Source organism: Orycteropus afer, unplaced genomic scaffold (genome assembly GCF_000298275.1).
Source record: "Orycteropus afer afer isolate SDZICR_OR568_19922 unplaced genomic scaffold, OryAfe1.0 scaffold00374, whole genome shotgun sequence".
Lineage (NCBI taxonomy): Eukaryota > Metazoa > Chordata > Mammalia > Tubulidentata > Orycteropodidae > Orycteropus > Orycteropus afer.
Window position 1 is genome coordinate 650463 of NW_006921961.1, and position 17304 is coordinate 667766.

At 39.4% G+C, this 17304-nt stretch overlaps 1 protein-coding gene across 1 annotated transcript in view; it reads left to right on the forward strand.

Annotated features, from left to right (window-relative positions):
• HECW2 (HECT, C2 and WW domain containing E3 ubiquitin protein ligase 2) overlaps nt 1-17304 on the forward strand; it is a 288426-nt gene that overhangs the window by 132290 nt on the left and 138832 nt on the right. The window contains exons 10-12 of the mRNA XM_007953146.2: nt 6000-6150; nt 6886-6989; nt 7951-8075. Coding sequence (XP_007951337.1) covers nt 6000-6150; nt 6886-6989; nt 7951-8075 — 380 coding nt within the window. The remainder of the gene's footprint in view (nt 1-5999; nt 6151-6885; nt 6990-7950; nt 8076-17304) is intronic.

Sequence of the window (17304 nt, forward strand, 5' to 3'; positions counted from 1 at the left end):
GCCTGGATAGTGCAAATCATAAATGTGCTCTGCAGCTAACCAAAAGGTTGGAGGTTGGAGTCCACTCATAGGGACCTTGGAAGAAACGCCCAGGGATCATCTGGAAAATCAGCCATTGAACACCACAGTTCTCATCCAGTACACTGAAGGTCACGATAAGGTGGAATCTGCTTGATGACAACAGGTTGTTTGTTTGTTTGTTTTCAGTGATTATTACTATTTATTCTTGAGGCTTAGGGCCTCTAAGGGGCTGCTTGCTCCTAGATCTCAGTTTGGAGCCTTTAGGCTGAAGTTTGATTGCTTGTAAATGTGAACCTCGTGCCTTCTGAGAAGTCTGGCACTAGCTCCATGAGTTTTCTAGCAAATTTGTTCCTGGCTTAAGTTCTTATTTGCTTGTGTCAGTGTTTGTCAAATTTTAATGTGTCTAAGAATCACCTGGGAATGTTGCTAAAAATGTAGAAAATAGTCCTAGCCTCGTATGTTCTGATCCTGAAGACCTGAGGAGAACATTGTTGTTGTTGTTGTTATGTGCCGTCGAGTCGGATCCGACTCATAGCGACCCCTCCTTGGGTTTCCGAGGCAGTATCACTACGAAAGTAGATTGCCCCATCTTCCTTCCGAGGAGTGGCTGGTGGGTTTGAACCGCCAGCCTTCTGGTTAGCAGACAAGTGCCTTAGGCACTATGTTACCAGAGCTCCAAGGAGAACATTAGAAATCAGCATTTTTGTTGATCCTCAAAGGGAATCTGACACATGTTGTCAGAATCCACACATTGAGAAACATTTCTCTAAATAATCGTTTTTCAACTTTGTTATTGTCATGAGACACTTTTTTCAAGTAAAAGTTTATATGGGTCCCTAGTATATACAGAATAGATAAAATTAGAGCTGCTGAAGTTATAGTGGGGTTGGCGGGTGGTTCCAGAGCCCCACTTATCAGTGTGTGAAGCCATTGGCCCTATTAGGCTTAATTAATCAGAGTTTGGGAGCTCTGGTAGCATAGTGGCTAAGACACTTGCCTGCTAACCAGACGGCTGGCGGTTCAAACCCACCAGCCACTCCTCGGAAGGAAGGTTGGGCAATCCTACTTCCGTAGTGATACTGCCTCGGAAACCCAAGGAGGGGTCGCTATGAGTCGGGGCCGACTCGACGGCACATAACAACAACAACAACAATCAGAGTTTAGTTTGCAAAATCTGGCCTAGACTTAAGACATTTCTAAATGTTCCTTGGTCCTTACTCAGCCTCCTTTTTATTGTGTTCAATGGCTGTCATCTTACAGATTCATAGACTTTTAGAACTGGAAGGGACTTAAGCAAATGCTGAATTCTGTACTCTGATTTTTCAGGGGAAGAAACTGTGGTCCATAGAGGTAGAGTGACTTGTTTGGTGTCATGTAATGAAGGTGTGACAAAGCCATGGCCAGACACCAAGGCTTTTACCTCCTGATTTAATATATCATGCACACTCACTCAGACACTCACAAACATACACACCCCAATGGATTACTTACAGTCTCACTGTGCCCTATTTTACAATGTGGCAAGATGAGAAAGTAAATGTTAAGATTCTAGTATTCTGACCTATTCTGCCTGATTTTAACATTGCCTGTCTAAAAGAAACTTTGATGCTGAGAAATGACTTCTCATGTGTTTTTTTTATTTATACTATATAATTTTATTTATTATGTTGTTGTTGAGATAAACACAGCAAAACATAAGCCAGTTCAACAGTTTATACATGTATCATATCATTTAGTGATATTGATTACATTCTTCCAGTTGTATAACCATTCTTTCCTTCCTTTTCTGAGTTGATCCTCCCTCATTAACATAAATTCACTGCCCTGTCTATTCTCTGAGTGATGTCAGCTTGATCCCATGTAGGTCGTTCTTAAAACAGCATAATGCTCAAGGCAGGCTGCTTTTCTCTTACCAGTCAAGTACCTTAGGCATTACACCACTGGACCTCCCTTTTACTAATTAATCTAAATTATCTGATTTGCAGAAGACTTCAAGAGATTTTTTTTGGTTTAAGGCTTAAAGATTATCTCAGGGCAATAGTTTTAGGAGTTCATTCAACCTTCATGGCTCCAGGAAGTCTGAAGTCTGTGAGAATTTGAAATTCCATTCTGCATTTTCCCCTTTTAATCAGGTTTCTTCTATAGAACCTTTGATCACAATATTCAGTAATGGTAGCTGGGCACCATCCAATTCTTCTGGTCTCATGGCAAAGGAGGCAGTTGTTCATGGAGGCAATTAGCCACACATTCCATATCCTCCTCCTATTCCTAACTCTCCTTCCTCTGTTTTCCCAGGCAAATAAAGACCAATTGTTGTTCTTTGAATGGTGCTTGCAAGCTTTTAAGAACCTGGGCACTGTACAGCGAAGTAAGAGGTAGCACAGAAGCACTAAACACATTATTAGGCCGGTTAACTGGGATGTCCCGTAAAACCATGACCTTGAACCTCCAATTGAAGAAATGAAATCCGTGAGGTCTTGGTTGTACATAAGCAACCTCAACAACTAATTTTTTTCTTTTTGTTGTAAATGTATCTACCATACAATTCATTTGTTTTCTTGTATTGAGACTAAATCAAGCCCAATATAAAAAATAAAACCCATTGCCATTTAATCAATTCTGACTCATAGTGACCCAATAGGACAGCATAGAACTGCCCCATACAGTTTCCAAAACTGTAAATCTTTATTGAAGCAGACTGACACATCTTTCTCTCACAGAGTAGCTGGTGAGTACAAACCACTGACCTTTGGGTTGGCAGCTGAATGCTTTAACCACTATATCAAAAAGTCTTCTTAAAATGTAAAGCCTAATATAAAGATACATAAAAACCCCAACTAGTTGCCAGTGAGTTGATTCAGCCTCATGGTGACCCTGTGTGTGTCAGAGTAGAACTGTGCTCCTTAGAGTTTTCAGTGACTGATTTTTTAGAAGATGCTTGCCAGGCCTTTCTTCCAAGACACTTCTGGGTAGATTCAAATCTCCAACCTTTCACCTAACAGCCAAATATATTAACCATGTATACTACCCAGGGACTCCTGTATAAAGATGTGGAATACATTAAAGCAAGTATACATTCCCTCCTTACCCTGTGAAGTAACTGGTAGATAGAACAGAGGGCTAACTTTCCTGCAGGTACCTCTACTGGCTATTCCTGGGTGGAAGGGTATTAACTACTTTGGTAAAAGTGGATATGAGTTCATGAGTAAGCCACCAGCCTAACAGTCCTTCCTGGTCCAAGTATCCATTTGAAACTGGCAGCATAGAATTCCTCTTTAAAACCAAAACCAAACTCAATGCCCTCAAGTCCACTCTGACTCATAGCAACCCCTCCTTGGGTTTCCGAGGTGGTATCTCTAGAAAAGTAGATTGCCCAGTCTTCCTTCTGAGGAGTGCCTGATGGGTTTGAACTGCCAGCCTTCTAGTTAGCAGTCAAAAGCCTTAGGCACGATGCCACCAGAGCTCCCAAGAATTTCTCTTTATGGGGACTTACATACAGTAAATTTAGTAACAATCTTAATTTGAAGATATGATACTTGATAGAGTTAGAAAGCCAATTTGGGGACCTTGTTTTCTTAAACTTCTTATTGCACATAGGAATATCTTTGTTGAATTACAAATTAAAATTACCTCTGGCCTTTGTAGAAGAAAATACAAGATTCATTTTTGTTATGGTTTTATGTCGTTTTAAATTTAAATTCATTTATTGCATGCTTTGTGTGGGCAGCTCACCCAGCGGCACCAGGGAGGAAAGGCCTGGAACTCTGCTTCCATAAAGATTGCTGCCAAGACAATCCCATGGAGCAGTTCTCATCTGTATCACATGGGGCTGCCCTGAGTAGGAGTCGATTGAACAGCAATAGGGGTTTTTGCTTTTTATGTGCACAGTGTAGTTGTTCATACATTTGGAGATTTTTCCATCTGTTTTGCAGCCCAAATGCCCCACATACAGGCCACATAAACATTTAATGTGGTAAATTCTTATTTAGTTAGTTCCAGGAAAAATGCTATCTTTGAAGATATTTTTATTTCTTTATTGCTTTCTTTTGTTAGAAAATGGAAAGTTTGTAACAATGTGTTTTCTTTTCTGCTTAACTTCCAGAAAACTTGGAGCCAAATTTTGAGCAATAACCTTATCTTTGGAGGTTGGCAGCCTCTATTCTTTCTGTTTCTTTTAGTTGATCCCTGTTCTGTTTTTAGCCCTAATTGACCTGTTCTACATTTTTGAAATCTGAGCTACTGCAAACATTCTTAGGGGAAGGATTGGCCATCTGTTTTCATATGCATTTAATTTGACAATACGTGCTCGACTTACCCTAGCTCTAGTGAGAAGGGAGTGCACTGATGTGTCTCAGGGACAGAGGACAAGCGGGAGGAGGGGGGGCAATGGGAAAATGTGCAAGCAGCAGAAGACAGTGGAATGGATCAAAGGATTTTGGAACATGATTCCTGAAGATGCTTTAAAGTACTTGCTATTTGTTAGAATATCCCAGGCTGATATGTCAGAAATGTCCATTGATGGAATTGTCACTGTGCCCAATGAATTCACCTTTGACAGGCTGGTTCATTGTGAGTCTTTTATCTTGGAGGATTAAATGGCATGGAGTTGTTTGTTGTTTGTGCAGTGCTGTTCATCAGCCCAATTTTTCTCTCTTATCATTTGTCTCTCTTAGCATTACCATGTGCTGAAATCAGCTAAAAGAACCCTTTGCACTCCCCGTTGAGGCAGCCCTCCACAGTGGTCTCATTGGCCACCCTATGAGGTTGCAGGCTGGTATCTACTGTGCAGGTCTTTCCAACCCTAAGAACTTTGGATATTTGTTTAGCTCATTTCTAGAGCAACTGCCCTGGGTGGACAGGAAAAAGCATACCTTCCTTCTCGTCTCTAGTGTTAGAATCACTTGTCTGTTGGTAAGTGAAATAACCACATGACAAGTTTTGAAGATAATTGAGCTGCTCAAGACAAAGGTGTTTACTAATTTCAAAAAAGTATTTATAAAAAAATAGGAAGTCATAAAGAGCTTTCTTGGTTAAGGAATAGGCTGCTACTATTTTCATATATTTCCTGTATGAATTATCCATTTCAATATATTGCCTTTGGGAAAGATCAGCTCATGCTCTGTGAATTTTAATAGGGAAATGTCCCTTTAGAGAGTCACAGAGGTGGGATGTTTAACTCTGAACACCAGTCTACTATCTGTTTTTAATGAACATGTATTTATATGTTTGTTTATAAAGATTAACATACTTTATCAATGCATTTGGTTAAACAAAAAAATAGATAATCTTATAAAATGTTGTACTAGTTTGAGATTGGAGGCAAGAAATTGCCTTTGCTCTGAAAACCTTTTCATCTTTGGAAAAGTGCAAATGGAGGTTCATAGATAATGATACTGTTTGATCACTGAGCTAGCATTAATTAAGTTACTTTTATTTTAAAGACTAAATTTACTAAGATTGAACATAAATAATGCATATAGATGTTCCCAGCTATGAGACTTTCATCTAAGCTAGGGGAAAAAAAGAGAAAAATCCATTTTTTTTTTTGGTGAAAATAAACCTCAATACCAATATAGATATAAATATATAATTAAGGTATTATGATGCCAGCTATAGGCATTTTTTAAGTGCTGGTGATCATATATGAAAGGTGAGCATTATGGGCAGATTTGGAAGGATTCTGTACATGCAGAGATTCTTTAAGGGGTTGGTATTAAACAGACTGGGAATCACCATGAATTGGTGCTAACTCAATGGCAAGATATGTTTGGTTGCTGGTTTATGTATACAAGACATGCTTAATAACTGTCACAAAAGCTTCTGGAGTGGACTGGGTGGTTATGCAGTGAGATACATGTTTTTAGCCCCAAATTATAGCATGCTAGACAAAGAAAACAGGTGCTACACTTGATAAGCCTCATGAGTTAATGGCCTCAACTCCTCCTCCTAATCTCTCCTGGTGCATTACTGCTATTTAGACTGGGAGGCACGCATTGACAGCCATGGGAGGATCTTCTACGTGGATCATGTAAACAGAACCACAACATGGCAGAGGCCAACAGCTCCCCCAGCCCCACAGATGCTTCAGAGATCCAACTCTATCCAGCAAATGGAGCAGCTGAACCGGCGGTGAGGATGGACCCTTTCTTATTGCTGTTCTGTTTTATGGTTGGGCTAACTTTTATGTAGCACAAACTCAAAAGACATGGTTATCTATTTCATCAGTGGGTGTCCTGTCATTAAGGTGTAGCTGTTACCTCTTTTGATTTATAGATTTCATTGGACTTCTCTTGGTTAAAAAATAATATACATATACATATGAGTCAGGGCCGACTCGACAGTAAACAACAACAACAACATATACCTTATTTGGAAATTGGAAAAAGCATGAGTAATGATTACCCCCATAGTCAACCTAAGGCATTGAGGTTTAGTAAAACAGAACATATGCATTCATAATTTGAAGACAACCAGCTTTTAGAATCTCTGGAATCTTTGTTTGTGATGCATCTGTGTTATCAGCCTAAGCTTTTAAAATCTGTTCTTAGACCAAATTGCAGTGGAACATAAAGTTGCATTTTCTCTTAACAATATAGGGATTTAATTTTCTTTGGTTAAAGGCTGCAACACTTTCTTAAGTTTTATTAGTATATAAATAAAATGTTCCATAAACAATGTCAAGAAGATATTTAAAGTAATGTATTTTTCTAGACAACAAATGACTCAGAAAGTCAGGGAGTGGGGTGTTGAGGGAAGAAGACAAATGAGGCTGAAAAGATGGTGAAAACTTGTTGGCTCTGGGGGGGAAATTGAGTTACACATTTTAGAGTTTCCTGTAATGTAACTCGAGGATCATGATTTTAGATATCAGAGTATCCGCAGAACCATGACTAACGAGAGGCCTGAGGAAAACACCAGTGCTCTTGATGGGGCAGGGGAGGAAGGCGACTTTCATCAAGCCAGTGCAGGTAAGAGCTTTTGGATTTGCTTATTGGTTTCCCAACCTCATGAAAGTAGAAAGAAAATAAGAAAGGATTTCTAAGAAATGAAGGCTTTTCTTTTTGAAAACTTTTGATCTTCAGTAAAATCTGGTAATCTAACTCCAAAAGCAGAATTCACCAGAGACCTTTTCTAATGCTCAACTTTTTATTAGAACTAATTAAAGAATCACAAACGAAATATAATATAAATTACTCCAGACTGTGTAGAATAGTGGAAAAAGAACCTCATCAATTAAAAATCATAAGTATGAATTTAAAAGATTAATTGTAACTAAAAATATTATTCAATCCTATTTTAGTATAATTAAGTAGACCTAATGATGCAACATAAGGAACCCTGGTGGCTCAGTGGTTACACAGTTGGCTGCTAACTGTAAGGTAGGCAGTTTGAACCCACCAGTTGTTCTGTGGTAGAAAGATACGGCTGTCTGCTTCCATAAAGAGTACAGCCTTGGAAACCTTATGGGGCAGTTCTGCTCAGTCCTACAGGGAATCAAGTTGACAGCAACAAGTTTTGGTGTGGGTTTTTTTTTTTTTTTTTTTTGAGTTTTTGAGCAACTGTAAAGTGTTGTGATGCCAACCAGTGAGTTGTCACTTCAGACCCACTACCCGTTGGCTTCATGGGAGGAAGACCTGGCTAATCTGCTCCCATAAAGATTACAACCTAGAAACCTCTATGGAGAAGTTCTGCTCTGTCATAGGAGATCACTGTGAGTTGAAATCAACTTGATGGCACCTAACAACACCAGGGGCAGTCAGGTTTTTCTGAATTTATACCAAAGAAAAAGATATTTTGAGGATTAAAATCATAGCAAATAACATAGGTAATTCTTTGGTTCTTTTTGAATATGATAGATGGAAGTGAATAAATATATTGCCACCACGTGGAAAGATTCCTCTGAATGCCTTTGTGGTCTGTCCCATCCAGATTTCCGACGGGAAAACGTTCTGCCTCATTCTACCTCCAGATCCAGGCTCACGTTGCTGTTACAGTCTCCTCCTGTGAAGTTTCTCATCAGCCCAGAGTTCTTCACCGTGCTGCATTCTAACCCTGTGAGTACTGCATCTGAAAGAATGTAATTGAAAGAGAAGCATCCAAAGTTACCTTAATAGTAAGATAATCACTAGCATTTTTTGAGCACTAAAGTTGGGCAATCTACTTCCCTAGTGATTCCACCTCAGAAACCCAAGGAGAGGTTGCTATGAGTCGGATCCTACTCGATGACAGATTTGGTTTTTTTTGGAAGCTTTGTATTATGTGTGTATTAACACATTTAGTCCAAACAAACCTATGAGTTAGACTAAAACTCACATTTTTCCAGAGGAAGAATCTAAAGCTTGGAGGGATTAAGTAATGTTGCCAATGTTCTATAGCCAGTGAGTGGTATGAGTAGGAATACAATCCCAGGGATACTGACCCCAGAGGCCATGTTTTTAATGTCCACATTATATTGTCTATAAAAAAACCAAACTTACTGCCGTGGGGTCAGATCTGACTCATAGCGACCCTTCCTTGGGTTTCCAAAGCAGTATCACTGTGGAAGTAGATTGCTCAACCTTCCTTCCAAGGAGTGGCTCGTAGGTTTGAACCACCAGTGTTCTGATTAGCAGTCAAATGCCTTAGGCACTACGATATTGCCTATACAAATATAAATAAAATATCTGAGCATTGACAGCAGTCAGGAGGCACGTTGGGCTTTGAGATTATGCTATAGGCTCTCTAAAAGAAAGACCCAAAACAAAACAAAACCTGTTGCCATTAAGTCGATTCCGACCTTTGGTGACCTCACATGTTACAGATTAGAACTGAGCTCCATAGAGCTTTCTTGTATGTAATCTTAATGGGAGCAGATCCCCAGGACTTTCTTCCATGGCACCACAGGGTAGGTTTGAATTGTGGCCTTTTGATTGGTCGCCGAGGGAAGAGGAGGGCACACTGCTAGATAGGTAGAGACAAGTATTGATTCGGGTGATGGGAAGTGAGTGACCAACACAGTGGCACTGAGGAAGAGGATGACATAGAAAGGGGCATGGGAGGTACAGACAACAAAGATGAACCCTTTTGCATATACAGTACTGCATTGTCAGTGAAGGCAAACATTGATATGTAGGTGGACAGATGGATAGACAAGCTGAACAATCAGGTATGTATAGGCCAGGGGTATTTGCCCATAACCATGAATAGGATTGGCAGACGATGTTTCTACAAGCATACTTGTATGTGCTGTAAAAATGTCCGGGTGTATAGTAGAGGTGACACGGGTTGAGGTTGTGGTGGCTTCTTGACCACAGCCAGCTTCCCTAAGGGAGCAAATAATTGGACCTGTGGGCTCGAGACCATGGTCACAGGGAACCTCAAGCAAAATTGAAATAACATACTATGCAAAAACATTGTTCTACATCCTACTTTGGTGAGTAGTGACGGGTCTTAAAAGCTTGCAAGCGGCCACCTAGATGCAAGGATGGGTCTCGCCTTGTCCAGAGCAAAGAAGAATGAAGAAAACGAAAGACACATGGAAACAATTAGTCCAAGTAGACCATGTGATCCTCAGCCTATATGACCATGAGATCAGAACTAGATAGTACCTGGCTACCACTGTCAACGACTCTGAAAGGGATCAGTGCAGGAGATCAGGGATAGAATAATGTGGAACAAAACTCAAAATCATAAAAAAAATTAGACCAGGTTTGCTGGTCTGACAGAGCCTGGTGAAACCCCTGAGACCGTGGCCCCTAGTTATCTTTCAGGTTGAATTGAACTTACTCTCGTAGCTTCCAGCCAAACAACAGACAGGCGTGTGGGGTGAACATTTATGTCAGGTAGATAAACTCCTTGGAGTGATCAATCATAGGAGAACAGTGTTCGCATAGGGAGGTAGCTTGGGGTGTGGGAGTGTGTGGGAGAGAAGGACACAGGGAAGAGGTAACTATGGAGGAAATGGGAGGGGGGTGTTACATTGTGGGAAATTGCAGCCAATGTCATGATACAAAATGTGTATAAACTGCGGTATGGAAAATGAATTCGCTCTGTAAACTTTCACCCAAATCACAATAAAAATTTTTTCAAAAATTTACACATTGAGGTTATCTGAAAAGTAAATCAATAAATTGGGGAGAATATTGGCAATATATGAAGTTTGTGTAGGCAATAGGTATTTAAATTTTTTTTAAAGATGACATTGTGAAATCGTTAGAGTGAAGTAGATGGAAATTTCCTTCCTTTTAATAATGTGTCTTTAGAAACAAAATCTATGATTTTGCTAAAGAGATCTAAAAATGTTACTATCAGCTAAAAATACATCTTTTTTTTAAACCAGAATTTTACAAGAAACTTTAGCCTTTTAGACATTGCTCTAAGTAGAGAGAATTTGTTTGACTGTCTCCTTTACCCATTTCCTTAATCCTTGAGTTTTAACAAAAATTCTACCCCCTTTCCTGATCTTAACCAAGAAATTCCTCCCCTGCCACATTAAATACTCATGGGAACCAGTTTTTCTAACTCTGCTTTCATTCCCCTTCCCACATTTATTTCAGAATTACAACCTGGATACAATATTTTTGCTTTTCTTAAAATTGTTATGCAGTAAGTGTTGACCTCTTGGAGGCCCTGAGGTATATGAAGTCCATGGCACAGCAGGAAAAAATGTTCAACAATTTGTTTTCTGATCATGCCATCATGATATTTGTCTAAAACATTTCTAGAAAGAAAAGGGTTTGAAATTATTATATAAATTAAGCCTAAATAGTTGTGAAGAAAAACATAAGGATGTGATAGGAGGAACTCACTAGAAAGCATTCTTTGTGACATGAATCTTAAGTTTTATTATGAAATAAGTAACAGACATTGGTTGAAAAAATTGAAGTAGGAGTTTCTTCTAGGTGGAGATATGGATGAGCAAAGATAGAAGCTGGAAAACATGTCCTACATATAGAATGAGTTATTTCACTTGTCTAATAAATAACATTGAAAGCATGATTTATTCTAGGAATTATCCTTGGTGCTACAGATACAGTAGAGAATTAGGTAAAATTCTTGTCCCCTTGGTGGGCAGAAAAGAAGGACAACTTGAGAAAAATGGTCATGGAGTTCTTTTCTGAAGAAATAGTTTTGAGTTGAAAACTGAAAGATGAGACTTCATGAACTAGAGCCAGGGGAACCTCATTTCAAGCAACTGAGACAGCAAGTGCAGGGACACCGAGAACAGTGCTAGAAAGAGGTAATGGTGTAATATTAGGTTGGAAAGTTACAGGATTCAGGTCATGAGGGATGCTATGGGACATGACAAAGATTCTGATTTTATTCTGAGAGCAGTTGGAAGCCATCATGCACTAGAGTGACATGCTTCAATTTGAAGACTGGAGAAGGGCGAGAATGAGAGGAGAACGACTGGAAAGAAGGAGTTTCAGTGGTCCACTGGAAAGACAATAATGCTGGTAACCATGATGTTGGCATGGAGCTAGAGAGAAATACATGGATTCAAGGATATTTTGAAAGTAGAATCAATATAACTTGGTGCAAAGTTGCTTGTTAGAGGTGAGGGAAAATGAGGAATGAAGAAATCATTTTAGAGCTTTGGTTTGACACAGGAGTTACTGTTGGATCCGAGGTGCTCTGTAGGAGTAACAGATGAGACTCCTCCATTAGAGGAGTAAATGAGATCTACACCTGATCAGGTCTGACAGATATGGTTACTGTAAGGTGTCTGTGCATAACAAGTGGGCAGAGAAGGACCACTCTGCAAGTCTTTGAGGCCTGAGGGAGTGACTTGCTGAACATATTAATTAAAGGAAGGTTGTCCACACTGCACATAGAATGATTAGAATGAAGGTAAAACTGGCCGTAGAAGTCCAGCTATGTATAGTCTGTTCATGAAGCTTGGGTTGATAAGAGCCTGGAATAGGAGATAAAGAAATACATCAGAGGGATTCAGCATAAGACAAAATACAGGCAAATAGTTGGCAAAATTTGTTGCCCAAATAGAATAAAGACAAGAAAAAGACTGAATGTTAATAGTAATACGTACATAATAAATAAACATTACATAATAAATAAATAATAGTCAAATTAGAAAGAGGGGCTTGTTAAAGAAATGGGAGAAGAATATAACAAATTCGATAAAACAGATTCTACATGTTGAAGAGTAGACTAAAGGGAGAAATAGACCTCAACATAGTCCTGTCACCTGGAGTTGCTGGTGAGGTAATTAGTGTGCATATTTATTGATGTTAATATATTTCTGTCTTGATTAACTTTGATTTATAAATATAAGCATCTGTCTGGCTTTATGCTTATTATCTTCTGTTTAGGTTTAGCTTAGAACAGAGAAGACGGGTGGAGAGCTAGCGTAAACAGCATGTTACCTGTCCTTAGCATCATGCAATCAGCCTAGCAACTGTTTGCGGATTCCCTACTGTGTACCAGGCACTGTGCTGAATCCTGAGGATAATAGGACTTAGAGTATTCCAGCCTCAGAGCCCTGGTATCCCAGACTTGCAAACACATTATAATACAGTTAGGAGAGTGGTAAGTGCACTAATGGAAGGCTGTAGAAAATATGCTGCTGGAGTGAGTGATTGACTGCTAGGGAAGAAGCATGGAAGGAGTTACAGAGGGATTTACATTTGACTTGGGTTTTGAAGGATGTGTGGGAACTTTTCCCACAAAAGATGGGTAAGAGTTGTAGGAGGAACAGCATTTGCAAATCATGAATCTGTAGAGCTGTCTTGATAATTACTATAGAAGTACTGAAATTGGATTATGAATGTAGGAATTTGGTGGTGTTGGTGTGTTCAGACTATAGGACATGAGTGAAAGTCAGATTTGAGCCTGGACATGTAAGCAAAAGCCAGATGACACAAACATAAACTCATTTATGGGAGAGTACAAGAAAGAATGGGCTACTTTTGGAGTTGTTCACTATAAACCAAAAGGTATTATGCTGAGATGGGAAGAGCTTTAGATGTAGTTATTGTTCTTGTTGTTATGTGCTGTCAAGTCGGACCCGACTCATAGCAACCCCTCCTTGGGTTTCCAAGGCAGTATCACTATGGAAGTAGATTGCCCAATCTTCCTTCCAAGGAGTGGCTGGTGGGTTTGAACCGCCAGCCTTCTGGTTAGCAGTCAAGTGCTTTAGCCACTATGCTACCAGAGCTCTCCTCTCTCCCTTTATTTGTCTATTCATTTGTTTATGCCTTCATTCAGACAATATTTGTTAAATGCCAATAACATACCAGACATATTCTGGACTCTAGGGATAGAATAGTTAATGAGGCAGACAGAGTCCCTCTCTCAGGAGAGCATACATGCTACAGTAGAGTTCAGGTAGCAAGCTAACAAACAAGAAAAAGACAATTCAGACAGTGAAGTGTGGTTTGAGGAAACTGCATCAGAATGAGTGGGATGCAGTGACTTGGAGACGAGATGGAGGAGGCTCTGCTTTAGAGAGATGGACGGCCTCTCTGAGGGAGCAACATTCAAACTATTATAAAAAGTCAAGAAGCCAGTCAAGTAAAATTTGGGAGCAGAACCATCCTTACAAAAGAATGGGAGAGCAAAGGCTTCTGGGCAGGACTTAGTTTAGCATGGTAGCTAATAAGGGCAGAGAAGTGAGCAGGGCTGCATAATGTAGGGCTTGTAAAACCTGGCAGGGAATTCAGATTTCATTCTAAATGGAAGGGGAAGCCATGGTAGGGTTTCCTTTAGAGGAGTAATTTAGATTTTTAAAAGTTCATTCTAGCTCTTATACAGAGAATAGGTTTTAGAGGGTATTTTAGTCTTCTAGTGCTATTGTAACAGAAATACCTCAAGTGGTGGCCTTAAAGAATAGACATTCATCTTCTCAGTTTGATGAGCTAGAAGTCCAAATTCAGAGTGTGTCGCTAGGAGGAAAAGGTCCTTCTTTGTTTATTTCAGCTTCTCGTCACTACCAACAATCCTTGGCATGCCTGGGCTCGTAGAGTCGCCTGCCTTGGTTGTCATCAGATTGCCTCTGCCTTCCCTTGTGTCTGCTTGCTCTGTGTCTAGACTGTTCTTTCATAAGTCAGAAGTGATTTGGTTCAGGACACACCTCCGTAACCTGTTCTCCAGCAAGATTACATACACAGGTATAAGGGTTCAGATTCCAACACACGTTTGAGGGGACATAATTCAGTCCATAACAGAGGGCAAGAGGGGCATCAGGTAGACCAATGAGAAGGCTTTTGTGGTGAGGCATGGAAGTGGATTGCACTAGTGCAATAGCAGTAGAGATGACAATGGTGCATGGAATTGGGACGAATTTTAGAGGCAATGCTGATGTTCTTGCTCTTAAAATAGAATGTGGGGATAAGAGAAAGGAAGACTTGAAGAAGGAGCAACTGGTTGGATGGTAATGTTAAATGGTTTACTGGTAAATGTTTAACTGGTCTCTGGAAAAAAAATGTGTATATGTGTGTGCATGTACATATCACACAAATATGTATTTATTGCAATTTTACTGATAGAAAGGATGTGTGCCACACTATTTACAAATAATAATAAATATACACAAAATGCTTTTGTTGAATATACCTAACACTTGTATCAGTAGCCAGTGTGTGGTTGAAACTGAGGAAGTGTGGTTCCAACGTGAATGTTCCCAATTATGATAACAAGAGGAAAATAAAACAAAGAAGACCTATGTATGTGAGAACGTCACATTCCTTTGCCAATGAAGTCAGCATCTTTCTTTGCAAAGCTACCTGATAGCTTTGAATACAGGACTTAACGTTTCCTCAATTTTTTGTGCTATTCACCATGTAATAGCACACTTTGAAGTTTGATCTGTATTATTAGGATTCTCTTCATCACTTTCTTACATGAGGGCAGCAATTCTTTCTTTCTTTATTTTTTTTGTAAAAGACCAGAGAGTAAATATTTTAGACTTCATGGGCAAAGACATTATGTAAACAAATGGGCATGGTTTTGTTCCAGTAAAACTTTGTTACAAAAACAGGCGGCCACCCCATGGGCCTGAAGTTTGCTGATACTTGATCGCCACAGTCCATAAAACAATAAATAAAGCTCTGATTTGCATTTGCTGGTTTCCTTGTTATTAAGACTCCCACTATGGGCACTTTGGGGCTACCAACATGACATCACTAAAACAGCTCTAAATTCTCCCTAGATGGGCTGCCTTCTTTAGAATGAGTTCCTCGTCACTAGTGTTTTAAGTAGACAATGGACTAACAATCATTGGGTTGTGGTAGAAGGCAATGGTTTTTAAATTCAGCAGATTTTTTCTTTTTAACATTATGGTAAAATTTATAGAAAAAAATAATTGCCATTTAAATAATTTTAAGTGTATAATTTAGTGATGCTAATTACATTCACTGTGCAACCATCACCACTTTCCATTTCCAAAAGTTTTTCATCGCCCCAAACAGAAACTCATCACCCCTTAAGCAGCAACTCCCCATTCTCCTCTCTCCTCTGTGCTTGGTAATCACTAACCAACCAAACCAAACTCATTGCCATTCTGACTCACAGCCACACCCATTCTGAGGCTATAAATCTTTACAGAAATAGATTGCCCCATCTTCCTTCCGTGGAGTGGCTGTTGGATTTGAACTACTGACCTAGTTAGCAGCCAGATTCATTATCCACTACGCCACCAGAGCTCCTTTGGTGATCACTAGTAAACTTTTATCTGTATGCATTTGCTATTCTACGTATTTCGTCTAAGTGGGATCTGACAAAATTTATCCTTTTGTTTGACTGACTTTACTCAGCATAATGTTTTTAAGGTTCATCAGTGGCATTGCATGTATTAGAACTTCATTTGTCTTATGGCTAAATAATATTATATCATGTTTGTTTATCCATTTATCTGTTGATTAGACATTTGAGTTGTTTTCATCTTCTGACTATTGTGAATAATATGCTGCAGTGAACACTGGTGTACAAGTATGTTTCATAAACTTAATAAACTTTAAAAAATAAATGCATATTTTTAGTCCCCAAATGTTAGATGTGCTGATGCGGTAGGTCCAGAGCAGGTCCTGGGAGGCTGTATCTTTTTTTTTTTTTTTTTTTAAGACTCTTTAAGTAATTCTGATCAGTTGACCTGGAATTTGGTGATTCTTAGGAAGCTTTGGTGGCGTAGTGCCTAAGGTATTTGACTGCTAACCAGAAGTCTGGTGGTTCAAGCCCACCAGCCACTCCTCAGAAGGAAGGTTGGGCAATCTATTTACATAGAGATACTGCCTCGGAAACCCAGGGGAGGGGTCATTATGAGCTGGATCCGACTGGACCAGCAGTGCCTTTGGTTTGGTTTGTTTTTTTAGTATAATAACATATTGCATTAAATAACCTCATTACCTTTGTCACAACTGTAACCTCATCTGGACTTTTGACAGCTAAGTTGCTTTAACAGTATGGAAATACTATATGCGTCTTACAGGTTTTTTTGCTTATTTTGTTTTCATGTTGTTTTTGTCATCTTTCTTTTTCTCTAGTTGAGCATGACTTAAAAGTTTCTTTTTTTTTTCCGCGTGGCAGCCCATCTTGATTTAAAGAATTCTTTCTAAAGCATCTTAATTTTATTCTTACTTGAATTTTATTCATTACTCACTAACCCATTGCCATTGAGTTGATTCTAATTCATATGACCCCCATTGGGTTTCCAAGGTTGTAAATTTTTACAGAAGTAGATTGCTCCATCTTCCTTCTACAGAGTGTTAGTGGGCTGAACTGCCAACCTTTTGGTTAGCAGTCACCAGTAACTGTGCCACCAGAGCTCTTTCATTACTAAGATGATGATATATACTGTACATCTATAAATTTCTATAAGATTTCAATTCTCTCAAGTTTAGGAAGAAGCTCTGGTGGCACTGTGATTAAAGCTTGGGGCTGCTAACCCACCAGCTGCTCTGTGGAAGGCAGTCTGCTTCTGTAAAGCTTTACAGACTTGGAAACCATATGAGGTGCTCTACTCTATCTTACAGGGTCACTTGAGTTGAAATCAGTTCCATAGCAGTGGGCTTGGTTTGGTTTTATTTTTTTAAGTTTAAAATGGCTAATTTCCCTGATTTATATATGGCAGAAATTAAGTAGGTGGATTTTTCTTACTAACGGTCTCAAGTTGTGAATTTAGGGGATTAAGTCAATTTTCTGTACAGCATGTTACTTGCTAGAATTTCTTCTTTTTCCTGTTGTTGTTGTTGTTGTTAAGTGCCGTCGAGTCGTTTCTGACCCATAGTGACCCCATGCACAGCAGAACGAAACACTGCCTGATCCCGCGCCAGCCCCACAATCCCTGCTATA